General features: G+C 38.9%; 1 protein-coding gene across 1 annotated transcript in view; it reads right to left on the minus strand.

The window, feature by feature from the left end:
• Positions 1 to 206: 206 nt before the first annotated feature.
• The window catches only part of REST (RE1 silencing transcription factor), a 39,783-nt gene continuing 23,483 nt past the window's right edge, over positions 207 to 16,506 (minus strand). The window contains exons 3-4 of the mRNA XM_089687898.1: positions 11,137 to 11,220; positions 207 to 3,974 (exon numbers count right to left, since the gene is read on the minus strand). Of these exons, the coding sequence (XP_089544024.1) occupies positions 2,305 to 3,974; positions 11,137 to 11,220 (1,754 nt within the window). The 3' untranslated portion in view covers positions 207 to 2,304. The remainder of the gene's footprint in view (positions 3,975 to 11,136; positions 11,221 to 16,506) is intronic.

Raw genomic sequence — 16,506 nt, forward strand, 5'->3', positions numbered from 1 at the left:
GGGTAAAAAACTATCAAACTATTTTTTTGTCCTTTATGTTTAAAAAGATAACACCCCTGAGTATATCTGGCGCACAGAAACGGTTTGAAAATGGCCACATAGATGTTGGTTAACATCTAATCTTTATCTTTTCCTAAATTAATTGAAAATTCTTAAACTTCATAAAGTTTTCAATAAGTTTCCAAATCATTGAAATGAAATCAAAATAGATTAACCTACAGTTAATTTATTTCTATGAAAGCTAGCATCAGAACAGTTTTTAAAAGTGGTGTATTGCTTACCACAATCCTCCAGCATTCTTGGAATACAAAGAAATTGTGTTTATTATTCTGAAATGGGCCTGTGCTTTTTTTTTTTTTTAACCTATCCCCAAAGACAGTTCTGGATATAGTAAAGAAGGCTTCGAAATGTAAGGTTCTATGCCTCCCCTTGGAGAGATTTTCCCTCACATCTACTCCCATTAACACTCTAGCAGACAAATAGTATGGGGAAGTTCCACAATATTCCGTTACACATTTTGGTGAACATGATTAGTTTAAGGCACTTCAGAGCAACTGGCTCACTGTAATGCTGGCCCCTGCAGCAGCCTATGCTCTACTTTCCTATACTTTCTTGGTACTCTGTTCAGTGATCATGAGGGAAGAAAAATATCCAGCACTTCCATGTATGGAGAAATGTGCAAAATTTGGCCTTCGGACATCATTGCCTTCCTTATGTATACCACTTTTTCAGAAATTATTTTTTACCAGCATACCATTCCTGATGTTATTTAGCCTCTCTAATAAAACACCCATTATAGATGCAAACAGCTTTCTGTTGAGGTCTTCCTCTACCACCCATACCAGCTTCCACTAGCCTAGAAAATGAAGAGTTTTCAAGATGTTGGATTTTTTGCAGCCAGAGAGTTTGTGGGTATTCCTAAACATTTTGTTAACTTACAATATAGGTGTTTGTTTTCACCTGTATTGCTAAAACACAGGTTCACTTTTAAACAGAATACATAATGTATATACAATGCAAACTTAAAGAAAATAGACAATTCAGGCTATCGAGGCCTCTGCAAACAATGTAAAAATGGTATCTTGGTAATTTTCTGTATTCTTATAGCACACAAAATGCTCATGTACAAGTATTGCTTAATCATAACAGCAAAATAGCCTACTACCCTCACATATTACATTTGATAGCACTCACGCATTTAGGAGCATTAAGTATATTTTAGGTCACTTGCTATCCTTTCTGATTATGCCACTTTAGGTCACATAAAAAGCGGAATGTTTCAAGCTTTAGTACCTGAAATGTCTGTTGCAATGCTTACATTTTACTGTGATAAAACAAAACTGTATTAACGTCTATTTATCGTTTTCAGATTTAAAACTTTTGTTAGTTGAATTTTTAAGCAAATACAACAAAATACATGCAAGGTCCCCACTTTCTAGAGGCACTGGCCTAGCACATAAGGTATATGGGTTTATTTCCTTGTGGCTGACTGTTGAGCTATACAATACAAAAAGCCAAGGCTAATCCAGTTATTAATAGAAAACATTTTTAAATATTTTTAATAATTTAAAAGCCATGTCAAGAGAACGGTCAGTCAAGGACATAAGCTATGTGTAAGAAAAACATTTCCGTAAATGCCATTTACAGCCCTTATATAAGCAAGTGTTTTTCTGCACATTTAAAATTAAGGCAGAATTTTTATTGGTCCTCTTAAAAGGGAGCAGAACATGGAAGGGGCTTCTGCTGTCTTGTTTGTGAAGGTACAAGTGCCAGGATTGATCCATTCATCCTTATTTCACTGCTAAATAAAAGTAACAATTTAAACAAACATGGAGACCTTTAGTGCTGGCTTACTGACTTGCAGTACTGTCAACTCTCATTTCTATCCTATCTGGTATTTTATTACAGCGGAAGAAAAAAAAAAAAAAACTTGCCTGGAATGAGCTAGAAAACCTGTCCATTAGTGAGCTCAAGAAAGGCAGGAAATACTATACTGCAAGTTATTCAGTTTTAATACAGCAGTGCATTCAGAATATTTTTTTATACCATTTTCTTTACCTTAAACAGCTATTCAATGAAAAAATAGCAGTGCTAAAGGGGCTTTAGGAAAAAAGAAAGACAAAAAAAAAAAAATTAAAAAAAATCAGACGTTAGAATGTTAACATTTTGAAAGTAAATAGCTGAATTGGCAAATAGGAGTGGGGCTGTCATCAAGTCATTAAAGTATACTGCAAAAGTTTTGTACCATTTTAGAGAATGTATGATCAAAGTGTAAGTAACAGTGTTTATGAAACTTGCTTCAGTTTACAGTCTATCCTGTGCAGCTTTCTCAAGGTAATACACATTGACTAAGTGGCGTTTCAGGTGTTTTGTATATTCCTCTGTTTTCCTGAATGTACGGTCACAAAAAATGCAGACAAAACTTTCAGCACCAAGAGTTTTATCAACAGGAGGCAATTCACATGAAGGTTTTGGGCCTAAAGTTTCTTGAGCATATTGTAAACCATTTAAGCCAGAGTCATCACTTCTTTCAGAAACATTATCACTTATATCACTACCTTCATGACTATGGATTCCTTCATCTTCCTCAACATCCAAGGATGCACTTCTAATGAGGTCACAGGGATTATGCTCACTACATTTTGTATCCTGATCAATTGTTGCATTTGATGGTGACTGAGGCAAATTTAAGTCGTCTGATTTGCATTGTAGTGAAGGTTCCATTTGTGCATTGCACTCTGTTTCTTTTATAGGGTGACCCTGAAGTTCTTCAGCTACTGCTGCAGATGGATCTGCTTGAGAATTATGGTCTGAGTCTTGCACCTCTTGTAAGGATTCTGTTTCTGTGTCTTCTTTTTCAGTGTTATCGGTGGGTGTATTATCTATCTGAGCAATTTCTCCTTCACTCAAACTATTGTCTCTTTCTAGGAGCAGCTCATTAGAAGTCTTTATTTTGTCATCAGTTGAAGAAAGATTATCAGAAGAAACTGCATCATTTACAATAGCCTCTTCTTCAGTACCATTTTCTCCTTCCTGTTGTCTGTTTTCTACTGGTTCTTTAGCACCAGACTGATCAGCTACAGCTTCAGCAGCAAATGAGGCATCCAATGGTATGTCAGGTGCGCTGCCCGAGTCCTGGTTCTGCATGATATTAGCTTTTGGATCATTATCCACAGGTGTTTTCTTAGATTTGCTTTTTGCAGTATCAGTGCTTTCCAATATAGTTTTTTTTTTATTAATGGGTTTCTGCTGGCTACCCTTATTCATAAATAACTTCTGCTTCTGGGACTTTCCAGCTCGGTTTCCTTTTTTAAGCGCTTCACGCACTCGTTGGTTATTTTGACTCAATTTGCTTTTCTTCATACTGGTATTCTGTGCATCGTTGGTCTTAAGTGGCTTCTCAGGTACCGAACCATATTTTCTTTTTGCACGTTTAGCTTTTAAGGCATTCTTATCACCGCTTGTATTCTCAACAGTCTTATGTGAAGAGATTTTGCAACTACGTTTGGTCACCTGGCCAATGGAAGCAGATTTAAGGGTTTCACATTTTTCTTTATTCAGTTTTATTTTCCCATCAGTTTTCTTTTCTACTGACTCAGATCTTACTTGTGAGTTTTCTTTTTCTTCTTGCTTATTTACACTAAGCTCTGAAACTGGCACTTCTTTTTTTGTCCGCAGTTTCACTTTGGAAACATCCATTGTGATGTCAGTACAACCAGAATGTCTAGATTTGATGTGATATTGCAAGTTACACTTCTTAGATGCAGCATAATCACAAACAGGACACAAGAACTGACGTGGATTGACATGTAACTCCACATGCTTTTTGAAATTGCTGCGGTCTGCCGTCTTGTAGTTACAGTGTGGGCATGTTAAAGGTTTTGGCCCATTATGGAGTTGCCTGGCATGCCGTGTCACTTCATGTTGATTTGACGCTACATAATTACACTGCTCACATTTAAATGGCTTCTCACCTAAACAACACAATAAAATATTAATACAACGTGGCAAGGGTTTGAAACTTTAATCACCACACTATTAAAAACAAAAACATGCAGAGTTCTGTAAAAATATAAAATCCATACCCAGCTGCTCCTGTGAAGGCATTAAAATAAAAAAAACACATCTTGTTAAAACAATGCGTGTTTGAAGAAAGATTAGTTCACACAAAATCTTGGTAAAGTCTGCTAATATAGTTATATGAAAGTCATGATACAGAAGCATATCATTTCTAATTAGTAGATATAGGAGTACCAACCCAGAGGGTATAGGTTTGTCCCACTCTGTGCTTACATATATCCAACCCAATTTTTTAATTTTCCTCTTTGTTGTTTTTGATTTACCAGCCAAAATACTAGATGTAAAACCGCATTCTACAGGGCTATAACCATGACCTTCAGATACTGGACAGTATTTCAAATCAGGGGAACTAAGCGGCTACATCCAGCTCCAGTACAAAGTATAAGGATTCCACAACACAAGAAGTGTACCTCCTTTTTCTGTTACACTTCATAGTGAATAGGTAGAAGTATACTTTGGCAAAAAAAAATGGCAGAGCAAATTTCTCAACATTTACTTGTTTGTACATAGCAATCAAATTTATTTCAGTTTGGTGCCATCAGATCAAAAAGAGCTGAATTCTCACCAACTGCTTCCTGTTCATGGACTTTGCATAATAAAGTAACAATAATGTATATTCTATGAAAGGTATAGTGTGCATAGAGAAGTGCACATGACAAGAAATGAAGAGGAAAAACAGAGGATTGGGCGCTCACAGACGATGCAACAAGGAGGCATAAAAAAACCATAAGAAACAATTTAATGAAAAACAGATTACAAAGCTAATAAGCAGTAGATTTTGAAAAATAAGAATATTGTTTAACCTCTTAATACCACTACCTACCAGCTCTTTAAGGAATTTCTGATGCCATGAGTTTATGATCACGTGATCCCCATGATTAGCTGTCACATGACTGAAATGCTCCCGATCGCAAGTAGCAATCTGGAGCTGTTAGGCACCGGTAACTGTGCCAGGAGACCGCATTGTCTCGGGACAGGTTTGTTTACAATTTGGTAAGCAAATATGCAGCCTCTCCGCGGCAAGGCCCACATGCCAAGAGGCAGCATATTTGTGTCACTTTAATCTTTTGTATCCTAATGGATTACAGAGCAATGGTAATCCACCCACAGACATTAACACAAACACAGTATGTGTAGACATACAGATAAAAGTGTCCAGATTTACAGATCAACTTGTCACTCCAATCTCCGGTCAAACAATGCACATGTGAAATCTCAGTCATTAGCCAGTTTATATTTTACTAAAAATTTGTTTTTAGCACCAAATCCGGTACTTAGCTTAGTCAGAATAATCAAAAAGGAATAAACAGTCCAGCAATATCAAACATTTAAGGATAGTCTTCTCCTCTGTGACTTTTCTTCATATAGTAACTTGAATAGTGTTTGACCTCCAACCTGAATAAAATGCACACTAACCGGACACAATTGCTGTCTAATTGAATGAACACCGAATAGCACTTTGTTAACTGCTTCCTGACCGATCTTGGTGGGATTAGATAATGTAAGGGCAGAGGAGATATCTAGAGACTGATAGACCAGGGATGTGCAATTCCGATTGCCGACGCCCGGTACATGTAGTTCCAGGCGCCGGGCAGGTAGTTTTTTTGGCCTGTAGCCCTGCTGCGGGCAAGCAGCGGGCTCACCTGTCAGGTGAAGCAATCGGCGGCAGCACTGCCGCCGATTGTTTTCACACAGTGCCAGCCCTCCACGTCCCCGGCGTGAGGTTTCCATGGCTCCACTTGCCCATCTGCAGGCTCGGCTCACCGTCGGCTAGAGGGGAGGGAGAAGCCCACAGTGTCAGCCTCTCCCCCCGCTATATGTCTCGGGCTCCGCTTGCCCATCTGCGGGCCTGAGACTGGTTTGGTGGGTGCCATGGGATGTGGTATAGGGGAGGGAGGAGAGCGGGCACATCTCCGCTCCCCTCCCCTTCTCCTGACCCGGAGGTGATGTGAAGTCACTTCCGGGTCCCCGTTCGACAGATTCCTGGTCATTGAGGCCGGGAAAGAATTAATGCGGTGCAACGTGCACCGCATTACATTAAGTGTAGAACAGGGAAGACATGCAGGGTCTTTTAGACCCAGGATGTCTCAAAAAAAAAAAAAAAAAAAAAGAAGAACCTGTCACCAAAAATCATCACATAGGGGACTTTGTCGGACACTCCCCTTTTCTTACGAGAAGCCAATCGGTGCTCATTACACTGCAAGGTCTCTCTTCTCCCTGCTAGTCCCTGAGGGCAGGGCTGGAGACAGGCAGGGAGGGGAGGAGAAGAAAAACAGTGCAATGTTAAAAATATTAAACATTTAAGTCACCATAAAGCCCCTTTTGTTTTTAAAAGCCCCAGACATTACTTAAAGCAGATTTAAATACAGTTTTGGTTAAATTTCAGTTATTTTTACCAGGACAAGTAGATTGTCATGAAGGACAAGTAGACTGGGACACCGATTTAGTCCCTGGACAAGTAGTTTTTTAAAAAATTTGCATGCACTTGTAGACCCCAAATTTCTCAAAAAAGAATATCTGTTAATGCCCATTGAAGTTACAGGGGATATTTGCATTCCCTGTGATAGCATTAAAAGTGATTTAAAAAAAAATAAATAAACAGTGTAAAAAAAAAAAAAAGCACCCTCACCCCCCCCCCGCGTGCGCGAGTGTTGACCCCGTGCCAGTATGTAAACAGCGGTTGCATCATGCATGTGAGGTATCACCGCGAACGTCGGATCAAGGGCAGTAATTCTAGCACTAGACCTCCTCTGTAAATCTAAAATAGTAGCTTGTAAAGGCTTTTAAAGCGTTGTCTATGGATATTAAAAATGTATGCAATTTGTCAACATTGCACAGGACGTACGCAGTTTTAAAGCGGGTCATGTTTGGCATCTATTTACTCCGCATACCATCTTTTATATATCCCCAAATAATTGGCCAATATGTTGTGTTTTTGTGCATTAAAAGTAAAAAAAAAAGTGTATTTTTTCAAACAATTTGCATTTGAAAATCGCTGCGCGAGTACTATGACATAAAAAATTGCAGCACCCACCATTTTATTCACTAGGGTGTCTGCTTCAAAAAAATATATAATGTTTGGAGGTTCAAAGTAATTTCCTAGCAAAAAAATACAGAATTTTCCATGTGAACAAAAGTGTCAGAAAAGGCTTGGTCTTCAGGTGGATAAGAAGAGTGAGTGATGTGTGGCATAAACTTCTAATGCTGGGCATAAAATGCCCCCACCCCCCCAAATGACCCCTTTTTTGAAAGTAGACACCCCAAGGAATTTGATAAGAAGCATGGTATTTTGCAGATCTTGTTTGCCACATGTTTTCGGAAAATGAAGAAAGAAAACAAAAACATATTTTTTCTTTTTTTTCTATATATTTCAAAACCTTGTGAGAAAAAATGAGATCTGCAAAATACTCACCATGCTACTTTTTAAATTCCTTGGGGTGTCTATTTTCCAAAAAGGGGTCATTTGGGGAGGTTTGGTGCTACCCTGGCTCTTCAGGGCCTCTGAAATTGTGATAGGGAGTGAGGAAGTCACAGTGGTCATTGGATTTCAAGATCCTCTATGTGGCTAGGCTCCCAAAAAGTCTCACACATGTGGTATCCCCATACTCGGTAGAAGTAGCAGAATGTATTTTGGGGTGTATTCCACATACAGTATACCCATGGCTTGTGTGAGTAATATATCATTTAAGTGACAACTTTGTGTATTAAAAATAAAAAGCATTCTTTGTTTTTTTCCAAAAACTTATGGAAAAAAAATATATCTTCCATGGACTCAACATGCCTCTCAGCAGACAGCGTAAGGTGTCTACTTTCCGAAAAGGGGTCATTTGGGGGTGTTTGTATTGTCCTGGTATTTTAGCACCTCAAGAAATGTGATAGGCAGTCAAAGTAAAAGCTGTAAATTCCATTATCTATACCATAGTTTGAAGATGCTACAACTTTCACACAAACCAATTAATATGCAGTTATTGGGATTTTTTCTTTTTTACCAAAGACATGTAGCAAAATAAATTTTGGCATAAATGTATGACTAACTTTGAGTTTACTACATATTTTTTATAGCCGAAAGTAAAAAAAATACTGTTTTTTTTTGTTTATAGTGCAAAAAATAAAAAGCACACAGGAGACCAAATACCACCAAAAGAAAGCTCTATTTGTGTGAAAAAAAGGACATAAATTTTGTTTGGGTACAGCATTGCATGACCGCGTAATTACCAGTTAAAATAATGCAGCGCCAAATAGCAAAAAAAAGGCCTGGTCAGGAAGGGGAGTAAATTCTCTGGAGGGCAAGTGGTTAAACAATGAAGCTATTCTCCAAGAAAAGGTGTTCCAAATGAATCAATCTCTCATCACTCTCTTAGCCCCTTGAGACCATATTAAAATAACTGACCAAAAGGAATTCACTTACATGCTTAGCCGCCAAACTCAAATGAGAGTAGTGGCGAGACATCTGGTGTATCAAAATACAATCTCTCTCTACAGTTGTTACGCGCAAACGCGCATCATCAGTCTACATGTGTCGCCGTTTGTGGCCTTGGCTGTCAATCCCCGGGTCCTGGCCGGTGATTACTCACTGGCACCCAGAGATCAAGGAGCAATACTGACGGAGGGAGATTACTGTAAGTAAACAATACAGTTCTCTCCCGTCAGCTCCTGCACACTGCTAGGCATGGCTTTGCATAGCAGAGCCATAAAAAGCATTGCGCTTACAGTGAAACCCTTTGATCGCTCCACATGTTAATCCCTTTCTGCCCAGTGCCATTAGTAGTGTCAGTGCTTTTTATTAACACTGATCTCTGTATTGGTGTCACTGGGGATGTCAGTGACACCAAGTCAGTTCCCCTCAGTGTCAGAATGCCCGCCGCAGTCCCGCTGATCACGGCCATTACTAGTAAAATTGTAAAAGAAAAAAAAAAAAAAAAAAGAATCCCAGTATATATACCGCCATTTGTAAATGCTATAACTTTCATGTAAACCAATTAATTAACATGCGTTGGCATTTTTTTTTAACAAAGACATGTAGCAGAATACATTTTGGCAGAAATTTATGACTAAATTTGATTTTTGAAAATTTTTTGGACATGTTTAATAGCAAAAAGTAAAAAATATTTTTTTCTCAAATTGTTGGACTTTTTTTTTTTTTACAGCACAAAAAAACAAAACAAAAAAAAAACCAAAAAACGCACAGGCGATCAAATACCACCGAAAGAAAGCTAAATTCATGGGAAAAAAAAAAGGACGTAAATTAATTTGGGTGCAGCGTTGCATGACCACACAACTGTCAGTTAAAAGTAACACAGCGCCATAACGCAAAAAATGGCCTGGTCAGGCAGGGGGGTAAATCCTTTGGAGGGCAAGTGGTGAACAAAGCGCTATTTGCTGTTCTATTCATATAGACAGCAATTGTGTCTGGTTAGTGTGCATTTTATTCAAGGTGGAGGTTAAACACTATTCAAGTTACTATATGAAGAAAAGTCACAGAGAAAACTATCCTTAAATATTTGATATTGCTGGACTGTTTATTCCTTTTTGATTAATACACTTGTCACAGGCGTTAGTATTTTATTTGCCTTTTGTTTTGTTTAAAAGCGCTGCAAACAATTGTATTTTATATTATTTTGGTGTTTTTTCCTGTATGAACACTTTTCACTAGCAGCTAATCTCTATTACTGTTAGTCAGAATAATGACTTTTCCCTTAAGGAGCAACCATTACGGACCTCTTCAACTATTATTAGGTACCATGGAGCAATTCCTCCTCAAAATTTACAGCAGAAAGCACATTCCTTTCTTTTCACAAACACTTCATACTGTTCCCCCTCCTCCCACCAATGCTTACCAGCCTTCTAATCTCTAAACAAAGAGCAAATGCACTGGAAAGGGAAAAGCGTGAAAACTGGACTTGAATAACTTCACAAGCTCCTTTTGTTACATTTAGGTAATTGCCCCACAACATTGGCAGCTACAGAGGTTAATGAAAGTTTGTCCTTAAGCATATTTACTCCTTATTAAGAATAAGTACATATTTGAGCATCCACAGTCCAACTTTAATAGATAGGCTAGATCAGACTGAACCATCACCATCCAAGAATCATTTCAACAGGGATAGGTGGATTTGTGGAGGGGGGGGGGGTGACAGTGACCTTAACCTCCGGGGTTTTAAATACGGCACAACCTGGAAAAAAAATTGCTGCTGCAGGCTGTAGAGACAAAAAGGGAAAAAAAAAACAACACACACACACTCACAACAGGGCAGGGGAGACATTTTGGTAAAATCTAAGTATCTGAAATATCTAACAGCCATTTCCCCACACTGTTGCCAATAGATGGGGAAAACCTTCATGCAAAGGAAATAACCTAAGGGCAGAGAAAATATAGTGCTCCAGGGTTATCAAGGCACAGATGGGTTATCTGCCTTGAACATATATCACCTAAAACATTTTTACTTGATTGCAGCAAAGCTCTCTATGCAGAGCCAAAGTTTAAAATTTTTAAGGGAAGTACAAGCTACTTTAAACACGTCATGGAGAACAATAAACCTTTATTCAAATGTATTAATATTCCCCTAAAGTTAAACTATAGGCAAACCTTTTTTCCCCCATTTTAGACAGAGCAAGAGAGGGTTATAACCGTCAGATTTTTTTTTTGCCATCTGTGTCCCATTTTGAAGATTTCCGTTCAATTCCTGTCCCATAGCCAAACAAGAAGTGAGAAGAAATCTCTGCAAATTAAGAGAATTCCTTGGGGACCGCCAGGCAACCAAAACTAGTGTCCCCATTAGAAGACTTCCCCTCTATTACTTTTCTGGGGACAACCCAAAATTTGGGATTCTCTTTCCCTACTTTCAATGACAATTGTAAACAGAACAAATAAAGATGGTGAATTTCCTTAACGGATGTACAGACAGCAATAAAACTGACAGTTTCTAATCCCTCTCCATTCTATTCAAAACTAAAAAGGGGGGTTTTGCCTTTAGTTAAACTTTTGTTTTAATTTCATTTTTGCTTTCCATCAAAGTAAACATTCCAATATATGAATCACATAAATTACTAACTAACCTGAGTGAGTCCGCATATGTCGAGTCAAATGGGTTTTTTGTGAGCTGGAATATGGACACATTATACACTGATAAGGTCTTTCGCCTATTAAAAAAAAGGTTAGACAAAAGAAAAAAAATCTGGTTAAATAAATGCAAACGTTTCCATACAACTGTCATGCAATTAAACAGGAAAAACATATCCAAATTAGATATTGCTAATTAGCCGATTATGCTACTGCAAGCAATTGGGTACAACTTACATGCTGTCCTATTTTTTTTCTGACTGTATACTCTGTAAAAGCCACAGTCACAAATACAACCTCTAAGGACTAGTAAGCTTCAATATATTAAATATTTGTTTTTAGGTTAAGATACACATCAAATTTATCTATGGTCTGATTTAAAGCCCAACTCCAGCCTATAAATATCTATGCACAAAACTTCCTAACTCAGGACATTTGTTGCTCTTTATTTAACAAGTCAGCACACTTTCAGAACCAGAAGAAAAAAAAAAAAAAAAAAAAAAAAAAGGGAACGTGGCTGAGCATTTAGATTTTAAATCTATTGCAGGATACAAGAACTGTAAAAAGTATGTTGACAATAAGTAAGGAAGTTCAAATGCACCTCAAGCCAGCCAGTCAGAATCCATCCAGCCTTTCTAAAAGACCAAATTATGCTGTGGTGAAATATTTTTTTTTTTTTTTTTTAGTCATTGCACCACTACTGCAAGATATGTGCTGGGTTAAAATATTCTGCTCTGAGCTGTTTATGATGCAGAGATAAAGTGATTATCTATTACAGCCTATGGAGAGTATACCTGATATACAATGAACAAGATGTGTCTCAACCATATGAAAAATAAGCGCCTACTGATAGTGTATCTGTCCTCTGATAGCTTTCAACTATTTCCCATTAAAAAGTGTTTTCCATACAGTCTGTTTATTCATGTTGAACGAATCACCAATTTAGAAGAATTATTTGAGTTATCAAGGAGCCATTCTAAAAAGGAAGCACTAGAAGAAGCTGATGATCGTGACGTAATAAACTAAAACACACTGCATGTATTCCTGTTGTACACACCTTTCTGTAATGGTTCCAGGAAAGTCTATTTTGCATAACCGCTTGGATGTTTTATCTGGTGATATTCAACTGTGCTGGACCTTCCAGGATACTCGATTATTGGCCTACAAATGTTCTAAAATCTGCATAAACCAACTAATGCATGTTGACTTATTTTCAAACATTATTATTTACTCCCCCCCTTGCTTCTTTGCATGTTGCAAGGCAATTTGATAATTAAAAGTTGACTTCTGTTATCTTCAGCTAAAAAAAATTTCAAATGTATTGTTTCTATAACGTCATGGTAAATAAAGCAGGCCATAGATTATTAGAAAACCGCTCAAATCCCTCCCGCAGCACTATGGTGTGCTGTTGGCAGGGGGTGTGCGGGGAGACTCTCTTGCTGGCAGAATACAATGATTACTGCTAGTGGATATGGCCATTGGCAGTAATTGCAGGTATAAAAATTTGAAAAGGCTGGTTGTACCCAAGTCGATCAATGAAAAAAACAACAAAATAAAAAAACCTGTCATGTGTCCCAGAAGACGCCAGGCCATTCACAAAGAGCAGCGCTTGTCGCGCATGCGCAGTGGGCACCTGTCTCTCACAGCCGGGTGCCCACACTAAAGATGCTGGTGCAGGAAGACTGTACAGAGCTGGACCGAGGAACAGGTAAGGTCCTGCTGCAGAGAAGAGCTGAGCGGCTGGCCCGGTATTCTGACACGGTGGAAATACCGCACCGGCAGCTCCATATGACGCACTGACATTTTTTTGGGTGGAAAAAAGTGTGTCTTATGGAGCAAAAAATACGGTAACACTTATGGGTAAAGCTGATCCAGGGAATATTTTCCCTGATGGAGAAAATTGGATCACGTTTTGCTGGGGGATTTTGCCTCTCTCTGGATCAACCATGGGTATAGGATTGTGTACAGTCATGGCCGAAATTGTTGGCACCCTTGATATTTCTCCAGGAAATCATGTATTTCTCACGAAACGTATTGCATTAACACATGTTTTGCTATACACATGTTTATTCCCTTTGTGTGTATTGGGACAAAACAAAAAAAGGGAGGAAAGAAAGCAAATTCGACATAATGTCACACAAACCTCCAAAAATGGGCTGGACAAAAGTATTGGCACCCTTTCACAACTGCGGATAAATAAGAATGTTACAAGCATGTGATGCTCCTGTAAACTCACCTGGGGCAAGTAACAGGTGTGGGCAATATAGAAATCACACCTGAAAGCAGATAAAAAGGAGAGACGTTCACTTAACCTTTGCATTGTGTGTCTGTCTGTGCCACACTAAGCATGGACAACAGAAAGAGGAGACGAGAACTGTCTGAGGACCTGAGAACCAAAATTGTGGCAAAATATCAACAATCTCAAGGTTACAAGTCCATCTCCAGAGAACTAGATTTGCCTTTGTCCACAGTGCGCAACATTATCAAGAAGTTTGCAACCCATGGCACTGTAGCTAATCTCCCTGGTCGTGGACGGATGAGGAAAATTGATGAAAGATTGCAACGCAGAATAGTCCGGATGGTGGATAAGCAGCCCCAAACATGTTCCAAAGACATTCAAGCTGTCCTGCAGGCTCAGGGAGCATCAGTGTCAGCGCGAACTATCCGTCGACATTTAAATGAAATGAAACGCTATGGCAGGAGACCCAGGAGGACCCCACTGCTGACACAGAGACATAAAAAAGCAAGACTACAGTTTGCCAAAATGTACTTGAGTAAGCCAAAAGCCTTCTGGGAAAACGTCTTGTGGACAGATGAGACCAAGATAGAGCTTTTCGGTAAAGCACATCATTCTACTGTTTACCGAAAACGGAATGAGGCCTACAAAGAACAAAACACAGTACCTACGGTAAAATATGGTGGAGGTTCAATGATGTTTTGGGGTTGTTTTGCTGCCTCTGGCACTGGGTGCCTTGACTGTGTGCAAGGCATCATGAAATCTGAGGATTACCAAAGGATTTTGGGTCGCACTGTAGGGCCCAGTGTCAGAAAGCTGGGTTTGCGTCCAAGATCCTGGGTCTTCCAGCAGGACAATGACCCCAAACATACGTCAAAAAGCACTCAGAAATGGATGGCAAAGAAGCGCTGGAGAGTTCTGAAGTGGCCAGCAATGAGCCCAGATCTAAATCCCATTGAACACCTGTGGAGAGATCTTAAAATTGCTGTTGGGAAAAGGTGTCCTTCCAATAAGAGAGACCTGGAGCTGTTTGCAAAGGAAGAGTGGTCCAAAATTCCGGGTGAGAGGTGTCAGAAGCTTATTGATGGTTATAGGAAGCGACTGATTTCAGTTATGTTTTCCAAAGGGTGTGCAACCAAATATTAAGTTAAGGGTGCCAATACTTTTGTCCAGCCCATTTTTGGGGTTTTGTGTGACATTATGTCATATTTGCTTTTCTGCCTCTGTTTTATATTTGTTCCAATACATACAAAGGGAATAAACATGTGTATAGCAAAACATGTGTTAATGCAATACCTTTTTTGTGTGAAATACTTGATTTTCAGGAAAAATATCAAGGGTGCCAACAATTTCGGCCATGACTGTATATACGATTGTAAAAAAAAAAATGTTTTTCCTTTTTATTGGTTGAACTAGATGGACTTGTGTCTTTTTTCAACCAGACTAGCTATGTAACTACATGTAAATTTCTGGCCTCCTTACCCAAAGCCATGGGCTTTTTGACTGCCCCATGACTTTTTTAAACAAGAAGGCATGTACACAAGAGCTGACTATTACACGTTTTCCTTCAATTACAGACTACAGCTTCAAGCTGACTCCAATTCCCTACTTCCCTTCCCTGCACAAATGGCAACAGCATCACTATAGGAAAAGAGAAATCTACAGTTGAGTTTCAAAAACACCCTGCTCCCAGATCTGTAAAAGCTCAAGCTTCCTTCTATACAAAGTAAGTTTTCTGAATATTCCTGCCTTATTAGCTTAGTTTGTTTTTTTGTTTTCCATGTTATACATTATGGAATTCTGTACCTGTACTAAAAATAAAAGAGGGTTTCCCTTGCATCTGGTCTTATTTACAAAATATCAGAATACCTTTATCATTTTGCTTACTAGTCCTAGTACAGCACTCAATTACAGTTACTCTTGGTATGCATCTTAGCAGCAAGGAAGAAACATGGGGAAAAAAAAAGGTAAAATTGCTAAAATGTGTTCTCCACTGCCCAACATCCTTCGATTGAAAAACTGAAGGAGGTAGGTGGAAAATTGTTGGCCAAACAGTACCTGCATCCAATAAAATGCAACCAATTTCCAGGTATTTTACATCAATCTGTTGGTGGAATGTTCATTAACCACTTGCCCTCCTGAGGATTTACCCCCCTTCCTGACCAGGCAATTTTTTGGCTTTTTCAGTTACGGCGTTGCGTTACTTTAACTGACAATTGCGTTGTCATGCAATGCTGCTCCCAAATGAAATATACGTCCTGTTTTTCCCACAAATTGAGTGTTCTTTTGGTGGTATTTGATCGCCTGTGCGTTTTTATTTTTTGTGCTATAAAAAAAAAAAAAAAGAAAATCGACCTATTTTGAGGAAAAAAAACAATATTTTTGACTTTTTGCTATTAATCATGTCCAGTAAAAAAAATTTAAAAAAGAAAATTTTGTCATAAATAAAAAAAAATCCCAATACGTGTAAATGAATTGGTTTATGTGAAAGTTATAGTGTTTACAAATGGCGGAATATATACTGGGATTTTATTTTTACTAGTAATGGCGGCGATCAGCGAATTATAGCAGGACTGTGGTGGGCATTCTGACACTTGGGAGGGTAGAACTGACTTAGTGTCACTGACATCCCCAGTGACACCAATACAGTAATTAGTGCAAGAAAAAAAAAAAAAGCACTGACACTTTACTAATAGCATTAGGCAGGACGGGGTTAACATGTGGGGCGATCAAAGGGTTAACTGTGTGCTGTTTTACTCTGTGCTGTGTCTGTATGCTTCACTGTAAGCACACTGCTTTGGATGGCTGTGCTGTGCACAGCCATCCAAAGCAGCATGCACGAGCTGACAGGGAGGAGAACTGTATTGTTTACATTTCTCCTCCCCGTCGGAGATGCTCGTGAATCACTAGGGCGCTGGCAAGTAATCACTGGCCGGGACCCGGTGATTGACAGACGAGGCTGCGAATGGCAGCGTGGGTAGGGCGCAGCCCTACCCAGAAATGTAAAATCACGTATATATACACGTGATTTTGCGCACCCGTGCCGCCCTGTAGCAGTACATCTGCTATAGGGCGGTCGAGAAGTGGTTAAAGTGGTTTTGGTAAACAAACGTACATGTGGTAAACACAG

This window comes from Staurois parvus, unplaced genomic scaffold (genome assembly GCF_062004578.1).
Source record: "Staurois parvus isolate SC_StPar_1 unplaced genomic scaffold, SC_StPar_1.0 ptg000439l, whole genome shotgun sequence".
NCBI classification, from domain to species: Eukaryota; Metazoa; Chordata; class Amphibia; order Anura; family Ranidae; genus Staurois; species Staurois parvus.